Below are 15,427 nucleotides of genomic sequence, written 5' to 3' on the forward strand. Positions count from 1 at the left end.
AAATGTGAATCTGCTTATGCCAGGGCAGTGCTAAATGTGTATCTCATGTGTGCGCACGTGTGTGTGTGTGTGTGTGTGTGTGTTTGGATAAATATTCAACAGTCTTTCATCCATTATTTATCTGTAAATTACGTGTATCTGTAAATAACCCCTTCCAGGCATCTGTGACTTTTGCATCTTTTTCTACCTATAGTTAGAATTGTAATTAATTATTGCGTAGATCTTTTTGGACTTTCAATTCAAAGTCATTTGACATTAAAGCTTCTTTGAAATTATTGCATATTGACTATGAGATGAGGAATAAGCCTTAAATTCTGCACATTTTAAATAGCAATACTTTTATTATGAAGAATAACTTAGACATGATTGGCACAATCTAAATTGCACAAAATCATTTCAAAAATCTATAATCTTCTAATCAATTTTTTAGACAATAAATTTAAACAAACTTTAAGCCTTAGATTTCCTTAATTTTTCTCTTAACTCCCAGAATTTGCTATAATACAGTCAACCAGAAAGGCTCTGAAACAGTGGAACGATCTTTATTTCTTTTCCAAAATTCCATACAATTGAAAATAAAAGTTGTATGGAAGTCATTTCAGGTCCTAGTGTTTTCAAATTAAGTTCTATATTTTTAATATTACCAATTTTTCATAAATTTCCTTCTACCTTTTTTCCATTTTTTTTATTCATTTAATAGTTTTATAAATTCTAAATGATTATTTCATCGATTGAAGTCAACCTTGTCAGCTTTTCAGAAGTTTAAATAATTTATTGTATCACTCTTAACCTGTAGCAGTTTTTTGATTTGTTGATCTTCGTCATATCTATTTATAAATTTTTATCTAGAAAATGATCACGGTTCTGTTTTTCCTTTAAAATTAGGAGGCTTATAGGGAGCTAAAGAAGATAATGTAGACCATCAACAAACTGCTCTATAAATGAAAAATTTCTTCTTATGTCATCATTCTTAAGATCACATAATAAATAAAGTTTAAATTGGTTTTTATCTAAAATTTCTTCTCCCCGTTATCAAAATTTCTGGGAAAAGTATGATAACTGATAGCTGAATAGGAGAATTAGGAACTGATAGACCATCAACACTACCAATTTATTATATATACTCAAGGTACAGGTTATTGTTTAATTTTATAAAGGCCTTACATAACTCCTCTTTTTCTTTTCTGTCTTTTATTTTCATATACATGTGTTTCTTGAACAAAAGTTCTTTGAACAAAAGTTCGCTAGTACAAGTCAAGAGACTTACAACTAACATAATCTTTTTGTCCCCCTTTGCTCCAGAACAGTTCTGGAATTGCATCAGAATTAGAAAAGCCTAGATTAGAATTTCTTGTAAGCCTAGAGTAGAAGTGTAGTCTTCTGAAAATGTATTTGGTAGACATATATAGCTTTCTGGAACATCATAAGTATTCAGCTTAGCACTGATGACATAACCTTGCTCTAGCCAGGAGCTCAGACTTTAAACAATTCCAGGACTCCAAGCACCTGTCGCACTAAAACCACACCCTTTACTCTTATAAATAGAAAGGCTTTCTATTTAATTCACAGTGATTCACAGTCTTCCCATTATGTTTCAGAGTGAGAGAAGCAAACAAAAATCAGGTAAGCACATGTACAGTTGAAATATTTGATGGCCTAACATAAAAGAAGAAGACCTAGAAGATAACATTGTGGACATGTGTAGTGTATAAGAGTCATTTAAAGAAAATTAGCATCCACTGGAAAATATTTTACAGTAAATTTGTAGGGAATTTCCCTTATCTGAAAAATATATAAGCATGGGAAACATCTTTCAAAGAAATGAAGTGTTTCTGTCCCCAGTTGTCAACTTTGTTTCTACCAAGACATGGATAATACATAAGGCATTTTTTTAGGGGATGGGGGATAAGGGATAGGTGTAATTTTGACTGTACAGAATACACTTTTAAAATTAGAAAGTGTATGGAGTTTGAATGGAGCATATCCATGGGTATTTAAGTCTAAATTACCTGTATATGAATTAACTGTTTTGCTAAAAATAAAATATTTTTTATTCTAGGTTGGTATTCTCCTAATAGGCTGCCTGTTTCTAGGCCACTTCTTTTTCATGAGTAGTTGAATGATCAGGGACTATAAAAGTTAATTGCTTACCCAAAAACCTTTTAGAATGAGGCACAGGCATAAATAACAAATTCATAAAAAGGAAGATGAATTTTAATTTTGAGGTATATATGTAATCAGAAAAATATATCTCCTTTGGAAAAAATGACTTTTAAATAAATGGGAAATGAAGTTTTTAAAGAATTATTTTTGTGAACACTTTTAGTTAGTGCTGAAAAAGTAGAGCTTATAATAGTTAGTAAAATGACCCAATGTCTGTTCATTAATTGTAGACATCAGAATACCACCTTGTGTTTATATAGCACCTGGTTTGTAGTAGATGAAAGAACAATGACACAGGGTTTTTGTTTTCATTTGTTTTTGTTTTGTTTTTAGCTTTTACCTGTTATATTAACCATTACTTGTTATATAACCGTGTAGTTGGAAGATGCTTGTCTCATCCATATTTTACTAATTTGAGAACAGATCTGGTAACGTAGGTGACTTCTATTGCCGTAGAAGTGCCTAGCTTTCTCTAACATTGGTTATTAGAGCTGCTGTTCTTATTTTTAGCACCATCAAGTTTTTTCATGGATTTTTCTGTCTTGTCAGGAATCATTTTCTTCTTCTCTTTCTTTTTTTTAATGAACTACTCGTAAGGTAGAGAAGAAAAATAGTCTTGATATTTTCATTGGGTTTTCTTCCACACAAATAAAATTCCTGAGTATCACTAATTACAACTGTAATTGACTAATTCTGCTATTGAGACACTTTGCAGCAATTGCTGCATAACGATCTGCCACCAGTTTGAAACCCTTGGTTCTGTTTTGCCGTGGAGGACATCTTACTAAACCACATCTCTCAGCATCTTCAGACTCCTTGATATCACATAAAAAGCGAGTTTATTTCTTGGAACCCTGAGATTAAAGTTTTTGTCTTCAAATCACTGCTTCATTGGACAGACCAGTGTTTCAGATTCTGTTAGTAAATTAGTTTGGCAGAGTCTGTAAAAATATACTGACTGCTTCCAGGCCCCATTTGACCAACAGCTAGGCTCCCTCAGCTAAATTTTTCTGTATGCTGCTTTTTAACACAACCTCTACTTTATCAGCATCATCATATAAATTAAACTTTAATATTTGTTCGTACATGATCCTTATAAGTAATAGATATGGAAAATAAAATAAAACTAAAATAAAGAAAAATTACTTTCATGGCTTGCTAATTTTTATATTTAATTTTCTTTCAGATTTTAGCATGAAAACTGTTTATTTAGTTAAGTTTACAGTGATTTTTACTAATACTGATTGCCATTAACATGCAAGTTTTGGTAAACTATACATTTTTTAATATAGATTTTTTCAATTACGATTTTTAAAAGTTCAGTTTAGCATAGTTTTTTACTATGCTTTAAAATTCATAAAATAAATAGAGAAGTCAACAACTTTAATGCAGTTTATGATTAGGAGTTTGAAAGCCATTAGCTAACAGCATCTGCCTTTTTATTACGTGAGTTGTTATGTACATAACATAATTTAAAATGATGATGTCTTAACTCTTCTATTCTAGTTGATGTCTGTTTGTTACTCTTCAAAAGTTCTGGAAAAATAAATTATTTTTGCTTTATAATATTGCAATAAATCTCTTCCTAAACTATGATTAACATTTTTCAGCTTTAACAAACTCTGTAAGAAGTGCCTACTTATTTGCTTTGTAAAGAAAAAAATTGGGATGCAATGAGTTATTATGCAGTGATTTATGTCAAGCAGTAGCACATGTACATTCAGTTGCACAGTTTGTGCTAACAGCCATTATCGGACCAAGAATTTCTCCAGAGCTCATGAGTTAGGGAATAGTAATTATAGTAAGTCATATATTATAAATAATGCATGGATGTTTCGCATGAGCTATGTGGGATTTTGGCCCATTCGCCAGAACATAGCTGCATAATGATTTGTTTGGCGTTTGTTGCAGATGATTGATAGTGTAGTATGTTGGCAATAATGTAAATTACTGTTGGGCTGCCTTGAAAATTTCAGTACAAGTGGTGATTTCTTCTTTTTTTCTGTGTGCTTGTCTAGTCTCGGCAGACACCTGAGGGTGAGTTCCTTCCCCTTGATCAACTTGAACTGGATGTAGGTTTTAGTACAGGGGCAGATCAACTTTTTCTTGTTTCCCCCCTCACGATTTGCCACGTGATCGATGCCAAAAGCCCCTTTTATGACCTATCCCAGCGAAGCATGCAAAGTGAACAGTTCGAGATTGTCGTCATCCTAGAAGGCATTGTGGAAACAACTGGTGAGTAAAAACATAGATATGCCATCAAGTTTCTTTATTTGATAATAACATTATAATATATGCACAGTACTTGTCATGAATTGGGTTAAATGTCTCAGTTCACAATAATCAAAGTAATGACTTCCTTCTTATTTCTTTGTAACATTAAATTGATACTGCTTTGAAAATGAAAATTTACTGTGTGATGATTCCAGATGTAATGTTAACTCAGGAATGCTCACTGCAAAAAAAAAAAAAAAAAAGGGAAACTGAGATGACTCCTTAGAAATGATTATGATGTTCTGTTTTAATTACAAACTTGAATTTCCTATAATCATAATTTTCCTTTAAAGATTTAAGGTTAAAGTAAATTCAGCATAATTAGTGAGCAGCCTGAACTCAGCATGCACATTCTTGCCTTGCGGATGGTGATTCAGGGTGTCATTGATATGCTACTGTGTGCAACCTCAGTGGAAAATTCCCTGTGTGTGCGTGCGTGCACGCGTGCTAAAGCAGCATTTTAATTTCAAAGTGGGTCAGTAGATTTCCCCAGCTAAACCTAGACCAATTTTTTTTATAGAATATTTTTCTTCTCTTTATGCTTTGGGATAAGCTACATGCTGTATGTTATTCCTTATGATTCAATATAACATTGATATGCTCTGAAGACCCACAATTTGCTGTTCTTTGAGGAGAGTAAGGTTGTCAAAGGAAAGAAACAATAAATCAAAGTATATTATTTGGGGCCTAAGCATTACCCACTTAGTTTGAAACCTGATAGATGTCTGAGACTAATAATATAACATCAATGTAATTATATACATATATGTGTGTGTGTGTGTATATATATATATATGTGTGTGTGTGTGTGTGTGTGTGTGTGTGTGTGTGTATCTCAGTTGCGTTTTCCTCTTTCTACAAGTAATGAGAAAGCAAGAAATATTTTAGCTCTCAATTTTTTAAACCAATATTTTAACAATCTTAAATGTTGATTATTATGTATAAATTATAGTACTATTGAAAGTAACATAGGCAGTAACATAGAAACATTCAAGTTTTATACCAAGGTAGGAGACTACATAATCAAAGATCTCTCTCTTTGGTATAAAGCTTTGTCCCAGGAGCAGGAGGAGGAAGGCATTGTAATTATTCCACACCTGTCACATATCTATTTGAAATTTGGGCAAGATACTTAATCTTTATAAGCTTCTTTTCTTTCTCTTTAAAATAAGACAGATACAATAACCACCTCGAAGCTACTTGTCATATTATTATTAGTTTATGATAGTAGTTACTTTAGTTTAAAAATTAAGATTTTTAAGAATATTGAGTAAAGATTTAACTCACCAATCTATATCTAAAATTTGATTTCTGTGGACTATTTTATGGTTGAAGTCCTCCATTTAGTTTTTAACTTAAAATTTAAATGATATCATAGAATATTTCTTAAATGTCATATAGTAATAAAGAATGCGACTAATTTATAGACTTTTAGTTAAAAAATATTTTACTTTTAAATTTCAATTTTTGCTCCTTTTATTTATTGAAGTAATAATATATTGTTAGAGCTTAAACAGCAGATGTTAATTTCTGTTGATTTATTTCTTATGGCATATGGTTCAATCTTTGACACATCTGCCTGTAACTTACCAATTGCTTATTATTCTAATCACTGACATGAGTGAAGTTTCTATTTCACTTGGTAGCCTTAGAAGTCTTTCATTAGTCCTATCTATCTATCATCTATCTATCTATCTATCTATCTATCTATCTATCTATCTATCTATCTATCATTATCATCTACCATCTATTCAGCCATTTTCCCTGTATATCCCTAGATGTGTTTATTTCTTAAGAGTGAGAACATTTTCCCACAAACTCACAGTGGAGTTACAAACAAAAAAATCAGAAAATTTAACAATAATACAATTATTACCATTTAGCTAATAGTCCATGTTCAGATTTCATTAGTTGTCCCAGTAATTTTCATCATAGCTATTCCCTCTCCCCACCCTCAGTTCAACACATCAGTTTGACGATTATGTCCTTCATTTGTTTGCTTGTCTTCTTAGTCTCAAGATGGAATAGCTCTTCAACCTTACTTTGTGTTCTTGACCTTGACATGGTTGAAGAGTTCAGGCCAAGTATTTTATAGAATGTTTCTCAAATTGGATATGTCTAAGGTTTCCTTATTTATTAATTCTTTTGATTTTTGACTTCTACATGGGCATCTTAAGGGAATATTGAAGCAGGTTGTTTTTAAATTTTACCTCTGTATTCTTAATGTAACTGATATGTTTTCATCATATTTTAAAAGATCATGGTTAGTATATAATGTCTTATATAAAGTCATTATGAGTTTTGTAACATTAAATTATTCATCAAGACTGTAAATTTTATTTGAACATTTCTTAATATCTCCTTAAAACACAAATAAATAAACAAAAACAATGAACAGGCAGAGAATACTTTCTACAGAAAATGTGAAAACTTGACTGAAGACTGAATTTCTTATTTAGAAATTGCCTTTTATGGAGAAGAGTTTAAAATCTGCTTCCTCTTACCTCTTAATTAAGCCTGTTTTCAAGATCTAATATAGCAAGACAAACAGCAAAAACATTACTCAAAATTTATAGAATTTATTTTATGAAAATTTTATCTGACATTTTGTTTGCATATTTACTCTAATTAAATTTCATACTGTTCGAACTCTAAAATCTGCCTATATTTCCAGACATCCCTGAGCCTGGTAAAATTAACATAAACATTTTTATGCCTATTTGATCATTTATAATTTTACTGAAACTTATTTAGATTCATCTTTAAGGATGTTTTCTTCTCTATCATTCACAACAAATTTTACTTTTTTATATTTATTGCTTAGAATAAGACAGATAAGCTCTTTTGGGATATACCGAGATAGCAATAATACCAGTTTTACCTCTTATTCACACAGCCTTGTGAATAAACATTTACTCGATGATTTCCCATCATACTTAGCCTTAAAACATTAAGTTTTTATCAATCGTTCATTCATTAGACAAGTACTTGAATGTATACTATGTGCTTGAAAGTATTTGAAGTGCTGGTTATATAGTGGTGACTAAGACAGAATCTCTTTCCTCATGGAGATTATATATTCTAATTGGATGAGGCAAACTACAAAATAACAAAAAACAAGCAAGATATTATCACATAATAATGTGGTAAGAGTTGAAAAACAAAACAAGGTGATAAGGAAAAGAGTGCATCCCAAGCTGGTTTAGGTTGGTGGTTAGGGACAGTCTCTCTGAGAAGGTGACACCTAACTAAGCAGACCTGACTGTGAAGAAGGAATTCCTGGACCCATCTGAGGGGAGAGCATGACAGGCATGGCGAAAGCTGGTACAAAGGCGCCGAATTGAGAATCAGCCTGATTGATTCCAGGAACTAAAAATATGTGGAGGTGGTTGGATCAAATGAACAATATGGAGAGTAGGGTGAAAAGTCACAAGGGTGGGAGAACTACCTCTGCACTACAGATGATGGCATTGCACCAGTAGAAGTGTTGAAATTTGATTAAAAAGCAAAGCCTATATTTATATGAAAGTAATAATTTAGGAATTTCAAACTGTATATGACAAAACGAAAAGTAACATTTTTTTTCCTACTTGGTCATGTGTAGTTTATTTAAAAATTAGTGACCCTAATGTCTTGGAAATGAATAAAACTTTAGACAGTTTATTACTTTTTTGTATTAATGGTAATACCCACCTTATTGTCTCTCTCTCTCTCTCTCTCTCTCTCTTTCTCTTTCTCTCTCTCTCTCTCTTTCTCATCTCTCTCTCTCTCACACACACACAATTGTTCACTTCATAACAGTCCTCTGATAAGAATCTTCTGATCTCATTTAGTTTTTGCTTCATCCCACTCCAGGAGTCTCAGCAAGAGTGATTGTAGGGGAAAGGGGAGGTGGGAAATTAGAAGCTTTCTAATTTCCTTGAAAGTTTCAACTTTCAGTTTAGGACTCAATAATTACTTCCCCCACTTTCTTGGAAATACTCTTCAGTGATCAGACTCAGCCATTGTTGCTCTCCTTGCTTCAAATGAGTTGAATTTTCACTCTCAACAAGGAACACAAGACTTACCTCTTTGTTAATAACCTTTACTTCTTTGTTCATTCAACAAATTCCTAAACACAGGTTACCTCTAACTCTTATTCTCTTTGCTTCTTCTCCCAGGAGAGAGAGCACTGCTAGAGGCAAACAGCATTGCAGATTTGGCTCATTAAAACTGGATGCTTTCAAACTTCAATCTGCTCTCTGCTGCTATTTGGCAGTCTTTTTAATTGTCTTTTCTGTACTCCCAGAATCTCTACCCATGGGAGCTATTTTAGACCTTTTCTCTCTTTCCATGCCCCCGGTCCCAGCTGCCCTATCCTTTTCTTGACATATCATCTCCCCACCTATTCTATCAAGAATAATTTAACTTCTAAATTTTTAGCTTTTTCTTTCTTTTTCTTTTACTCTCATCAATCGTTTTCTCATAGTATCTTCTTTTTCTCTTTCCTGGTATGTGTGGGGGAAAGTGCTTTTATTCTTCTCTAAAACTTTCTCCTTTATAGCTAGTTATGTTTCCTACCACCTGTGACTCAAGCTAACTGATGCTTCAATACTTACCATGCCTAATACTTAAAATCCCATTTACTCTACTTGCTCTCATACATTTCCAAGCCTTTTCTCATGAAAAAAAAATACAAAATATTATTTTATACTCAAGGTTCTTCCAGAGATGCAGAAACATCACATTGTCTCATCCTCTTCTAATTTATATTTTCCAATTGTTTCTTATATTCTGCATTGCTGCCTTGTCTTACTCCTGTCTACTATAAATGTTTCTTGCATCACTGTTCTTGCTTTTTTTCCCATTAGAATCTAGATACTTACCCCCATACATTTTTTTTTTTTAAAGTGAATTCACAAAGTACTCATAAAACCTCCCACCAGCTGTGGTCTTGTAGTTGCCATTTATTTCCCACTTGGGCATTGGTGTTTTCATTAAGAGTCAACTTGCCCAAATACCAAGTCATCATCTAACTGTTAAATTACATCCTCATTTAGAAAGTTGTCTCTATTAATTATGGCAATTTTATGCCAGACTTCTTCCCCATCTTTTTTATTTTATATCCAGTTAACGTATTCATTCTGCAAATATCTATTGAGCACCTATTACAGGATACACGCTATTCTAGACCATAGGGGACACATTAATTAACAAAATAAAATTTCTGCCCTTTTGGATACATACAGTGTTTAATTTTTTTAATTAAATTTTTGGGGTAACATTGGTCAATGACATTATATAATTCTCAGGCATACAAGATTATAATTCAACATCTGTGTACTCTTGCATGATCCCCACCTGAAGTTTAGTTTATTTTTGTTACTGTATATTTGACCCCCTGTTTACCTACTCCACTCTCGCTCCACCCTTTTCCCCTCTGGATACATATATCCATACGTAGGAAACAGAAAACAAAATGAAGTGCTTCATCTAGAATGCGAGAAAGTGATAAGTGCTATGGAAAGAAATAAAGTAAGAGAGATTGGAAGTGTAGGGAGATCAAGATCAGCTACAATGAAAAGGTGATATCTGAGGCCAAGCACAACAAAACACATGCCTGGGGAAAGGGCATTCCAGGTAGAGGTATCAGTAAATGCTCCAACAGAGCAGGGTACGTAACTGCTCCTCTCTCTTAGCTCCTAATGTCTCTCAATTCAACTTTTCTTCCTTAAACTCACGTAATCGTACTTCTAAATCACCGTGCTTGCCTCAGGAATGGATTTAGTATCTCTAGGATCTCTGCTTACATGCAGATTGTGCACTACTGCCCAGTAAATTTGTTTACAACACTACTTTTGTAACATACCTGTGCTCAAAAATCTCTAATGACTGCCATATGAAAATGCTTGTATTTCTTCCTGGGAAAATTAGGCTACTCTTCGTCCTATAATATCCACACACTGATGCTCACTCTTTACTCCCATCTGTGATAATGCCATCTTCACTACCTAGGATAGCAGTTCTGTCTTCTTTCACATGGCATAGAGCTGCCATATTGTTATCTTCACTGGACACTTTAGTCCATGTGTTTTTCTTTAATAATTTATTTTAAAAAACTTTTTTTTTTGTATGAAAGAGTTATTAAATACATGCTCATTATTGAAAAAAATAAAAAATAGAAATATGCAAAATAAAAACTACTCTTAATTTCATCTACTATACTGTTAACATATTGGTCATTAACTTTTCAGTGCCTGCATTCAGATATTATTATGCTATATGTGCTGTTTTGTAACTTGCTTTAATTATAATTCTGCACCATTAATTTTAATGGTTTTATTATATGCTAATCTAAGTATCTATCTTAATTTTTTTGTTACTTATCTCCTAGAGATATTTAGTCATTTCCTTTTCAATAAAGTAAATATTCTTAGTTCATGCTTTTAATCTATTTACCACCAACTTTACCATTCTGTATAAATTTCTAGAGATGGAATTCCTGGGTAATGGGGCATATAAATCTGTTTGTTTTTTAATATATATTTCAATGTTGCTATTTGGAAAGTTGGTACTAATTTATAATTGTATATGAAGATGCCCATCTCCTCATACCCTTGTGAACAATAGATATTATAATGATTTTATTTTTGCCAATTTGATATTATTTTATTCTTTTTGATTACTGAGATTGAAATTATTGTATCTATTGGCCATGAGTATTATTTCATGAATTCTGAATTAAAGTTGCTCATTTTACTTGCAATTCATTTTATGCATAAATTGTATAATTAGCACACTATTATGATAAGCCATGTTTCTAGTAGTCTGTTTATCATTATAAAATATTTTCTCTATGTGGATTATACATATATAATTTTATCATATTTAAATTGTATGCATTTTATGAAATCTCCAGATAAACTTTACATTTTCTAGACTCATCGAGACTTTGTTTTATGGCTTCTTATTTTTTGTCATAGATCTCAGAGAGTGGTAGATCCCAGTAAATACTTCTGATCTGTTTGTTATTTTTAATTGATTTTAATAGAGTTGCTTTTCTTAATAAGTTTACTTTTAGAGTCATCAATTTTTTTCTTATAAGAAATCAATAAATAAATGCTTGTTGGTTATCTAAGTTATATGTCATAAAATAGTATGAAGATGATTAAGGAGGAAGCCCACAGTCCAGAGGGAGAAAATTTGAGCTAAAGCGAGTATTAGCACTATGTGCTCAAAAAAGGCTTATGTCAGGCCACAATAGGAGCCTAGAATAGTGGTCTCTGATGGATGTTTTCTTAAGGACATAGAAGACAGAGCGTAAGTTGAGACAGGAGAACAGAGCAGAAATTTAGCAGGATAAAGGGAGCCAGGCATTCTGGTCAGAGATACAATAAGTGCGAATTCATTTTGTTAGAGGAGTCAGATAATTTGGTGTGGTCAGAGTATAGAAGAGGTAGAGGGGAACTGACTGGAGATGAGCCTATCCCTGAGTCATAGTTTGTACCTAATTCTGCAAGTAATAAAGCCCTTGAATGATTTTAAGCAAGAGAATGCAATGATCACATTTGCATGATAGAAAGATCCCTGTGCAGGTGAAGGATGGATTGAGTGGGGCTGAGACTGGAGACAGATTAGTTATTAGGCTGTTACATTGGGCCAGACCAGAGGTAATTGGGTCCTGCATGAAAATGTTTGGCTCAGGCAATTAACTATGTGACTGCTGGAAATAATGAAAAAGGCCTCTGGTTTCAAAGCTGTTGCTTGTGATTAAACAGAATGGGAAAAAGGGCCCCAGGATCCTTCCCACTGAAGTTCCTCAAGGTATTTAAAAGATGCTAAGACAAAGCAAAAAAAGAAAAAAAGATAAATTGAGAAAAATAAATAAAACAGCATGGACTAGCCATTGACTCTTCTCCTTACTAGTGAAAAAACAGTTTGAAATTTTCTAATGAATAAATCACAGAGCAGAAGCTCAACTTGTGAATAATTAAAATGTGCTTATAATTTTCCTCTATGAATGATTCTATGATATTTAGCTTTATTAACTGTAATAAATCATTTCTTCTTAGTGATCTGTCAGAAGCAGTGATCAACAAACCCCCTAGTGTTATTGTAAATGAGGTAGCACTCTCTTAACCATTGGAAATTTTATTCATCTTTCCTCCTTGCAGATCTGAGTCAGCCTGTGAGCTCCTCATACTTGTAATCAGGACCTAAATCAGGGGCATCTTGTTTACCTTTCTTCTTTCCCTGTTTCTGCTCAGATTGCTGTTACCTTTCAAAGTAATCATTGCTGTTTTGGAAGGCTTTCCACCTTCTCAGATAAAAGTCCATGACACATGGTTCTATATGTATAAGAAATCTCAAAGTACCCTCCTCCAAGTAACTTTTTTTTTTTATTACCGAGTGACATTGATTAATGAAATCAAATAGATTTCAAATGTGCAATTCAATAATACATCACCACTCAAAGTTAAATTTCCTTCTATCACCAAATATTTCACCTTCTTTTCCCCTGTCTACCTCTCTGCTCCCTGCCTTCCCTCTGGTATCCACTAATCCATTGTCTGTGTACATGGGTCTCTGTTTGTTTGCTGCTTTCAGTTTTATATCCCACAGATTAGTGAAACCATATGGTTCTCAACTTTTTCTGTCTGACTTATTTCGCTTAGCATGATAATCTCAAGAACCATCCATGTCATCACAAATGTTTTATGATATATTTGTTAAATATTTATTACTTTCTAATTGTGATTTTTTTTCTCTTTTAGAGATAATTGTTCAATAGTTTGTTGAGTCAAAATAAAGCTAAAATTTTGGGAGGGGCATAGATCCTTCTTTAATCTAAGGCAACTTTTTATGAGCAATTTCTAAGTAAAATCCTGCACTATCATCTTCTTTTGATAGGCCATGATGGAAATTTTCAACAGACTTTAATAAATCAATGCCTACATATGAAAGTATGAAATAGGATGGCCATCCATCTTGGTTGTCCTGTGAGTGAAAGCTTTTCTGGGACACAGGACTTTCAGTGAGAAAATCAGGAGTCCTGAGCAAACTAGGGTGGTAGGTCACCCTACTTAACAGTCTGAGAATGTCAAGCCTCTCTACATGTCTGTTTCAAATTAACTGAGGAGTTTGCTTTACTGATAGTGGAATAGGTCTTTTCAAACTCATGATCAGAGTTATTCTACTATTTCTCTTACTCAGTCTTCACCAACATTGTCTTAAAAATACATAAAAATGTTTTTACGTGTTATTTTCTCATAGTTATCTTTTATAGAACATCTAGTTAATACAATCCTTAGCATCTTAGGATGGAAGTTTCTTATTTTTTGTGCAGTGGGTTGATATGGGTAAATTACGAGGAGTGAAGTGGGTTGGAAAGCATGGACACAGTATTTGTCACAGTCTTGCCTGCAGCCGATATGAATAAAAGATGTCAGCAACCTTATAAATAATCTAGCTAATTGTTAAATGTAAGCATAGAGGGATTATAATTAGGGAAAGCAGTTTTGGTTAACATGTGGCATAGTTCAATGATGAAGAATTTCATAGTTTCGACATTAACTAATTTTTGGTGATTTTCAAGGTGAGATCCCAGGACTGCCTGCATTGGAATCCCTTGGGATGCTTATTAAGATTCTGACTTCTGGGCCCCTACCTAGACTTACAGACTTAAAATGTCTGATGTTTGTGGCCCAGGAAATTTTCATTTTTAATAAGCACCCAGTCTACAGCCATGGCACCCTGAACAAGCCTAATCCCATCTGATCTCAGAAGCTAACAGGGTCAGGCCTGGTTAGAACTTGGATGGGAGACCACCTAGGAAGACTAGGTACCGTAGGCGTAAAAAATAAGAGATCGCAAACTGACAAGGTTCTTGCAATCTGTGAGGTCAACCAAGGGTTGTCTCCCCTAAAAAAAAAAAAAAAATTAAAAAAATATAAGCACTTAGGTGGTTCTTATTAAAAACATTAAAGTGTGGGAACTTCTCAATCCAACAACTAGGAAAGCCACTAATATTTATTGAATTAACTACGTAATTGGAATATTTTGCCCTAATGGCTTGTAATAAAAATGAAAAAGAACATAGTTCTTTAAATTTCTGAAGTCTTCAGAGATGAATATTTCAGTTCAGACTGTGCTGATCAATGTAGCCAAATGCAAATTAACGTGGGTAGAAGAGAGTGAAAATCAGGAGTATGAATTAAAATGCATTGCTATTCATCATCATAACCAAGAACAAGATGTGACAGCTATTGTGGAACATTGTGTGAAGATGTAATATAAATGCCAAACAAAGATGTTAGTAACATTCATTGATGGAGGGAATTCTGATCATTGAAATTGCTACACATGCATTAGATCAGAACATTGTATTCGGTTATTTACTGTTTCATAGGGGGGAATAGATGCTTACTGAAAAGTTCAAAAGAGCAATTTTCATAATTTTACAGTATGACTCACACTGGCTATTAAAGCTAAACTATGTGAAGGCTTTCTTTTATGGGTTAAATTTTGTGGAGATTATAGAGATTAAATAGAAATATGCTTTTAATAGGAAATGATAATGAGAAAGATTTGAGATCCAGATAGAGTGAGTTTATCTTGACAAATAAGAGACCCAATTTAACATTACTTTGTTTGGTTAATTATTACTCTGTTAATTCTATTCCTGTCTGAAAAAGAGCTAAAATCATTAACCCATTCAGCTCATAGAGGAGTGCTTAAAACTGAAATTCAAGTGGGAAGTCACTGCTGCTGGTGTTATTGTTGCTGTTGAAAATAAATGTTGAATGAAATAAAAAACACAAAGTTATTTTATCCTGTGGCATTTTAATATTTATTAATGGCAATACTGATAAGATCTTGTCTATGGGCAAGGGAGAAAGAACAATCAATTCTTTGTTGTCCAAGGGTGACTTACACTTGGAGCATAACTTTGTGTTAAGTATAAGTAGGGTGCATTTGTTGAACCTCTTGTCCCAAAAAAGTCTCATAATAA

General features: G+C 33.1%; 1 protein-coding gene across 2 annotated transcripts in view; it reads left to right on the top strand.

Annotated features, from left to right (window-relative positions):
- KCNJ3 (potassium voltage-gated channel subfamily J member 3) overlaps nt 1-15,427 on the top strand; it is a 128,775-nt gene that overhangs the window by 6,562 nt on the left and 106,786 nt on the right. Inside the window, exon 2 of one of the 2 annotated variants that reach the window (XM_006921080.2) lies at nt 4,182-4,398. The exons of the other annotated variant lie outside the window; for it this stretch is intronic. Coding sequence (XP_006921142.1) covers nt 4,182-4,398 — 217 coding nt within the window. The remainder of the gene's footprint in view (nt 1-4,181; nt 4,399-15,427) is intronic. 2 annotated transcript variants of the gene reach the window in all.

This window comes from Pteropus alecto, unplaced genomic scaffold, assembly GCF_000325575.1.
Source record: "Pteropus alecto unplaced genomic scaffold, ASM32557v1 scaffold3, whole genome shotgun sequence".
In the NCBI taxonomy this organism is placed as follows: Eukaryota; Metazoa; Chordata; class Mammalia; order Chiroptera; family Pteropodidae; genus Pteropus; species Pteropus alecto.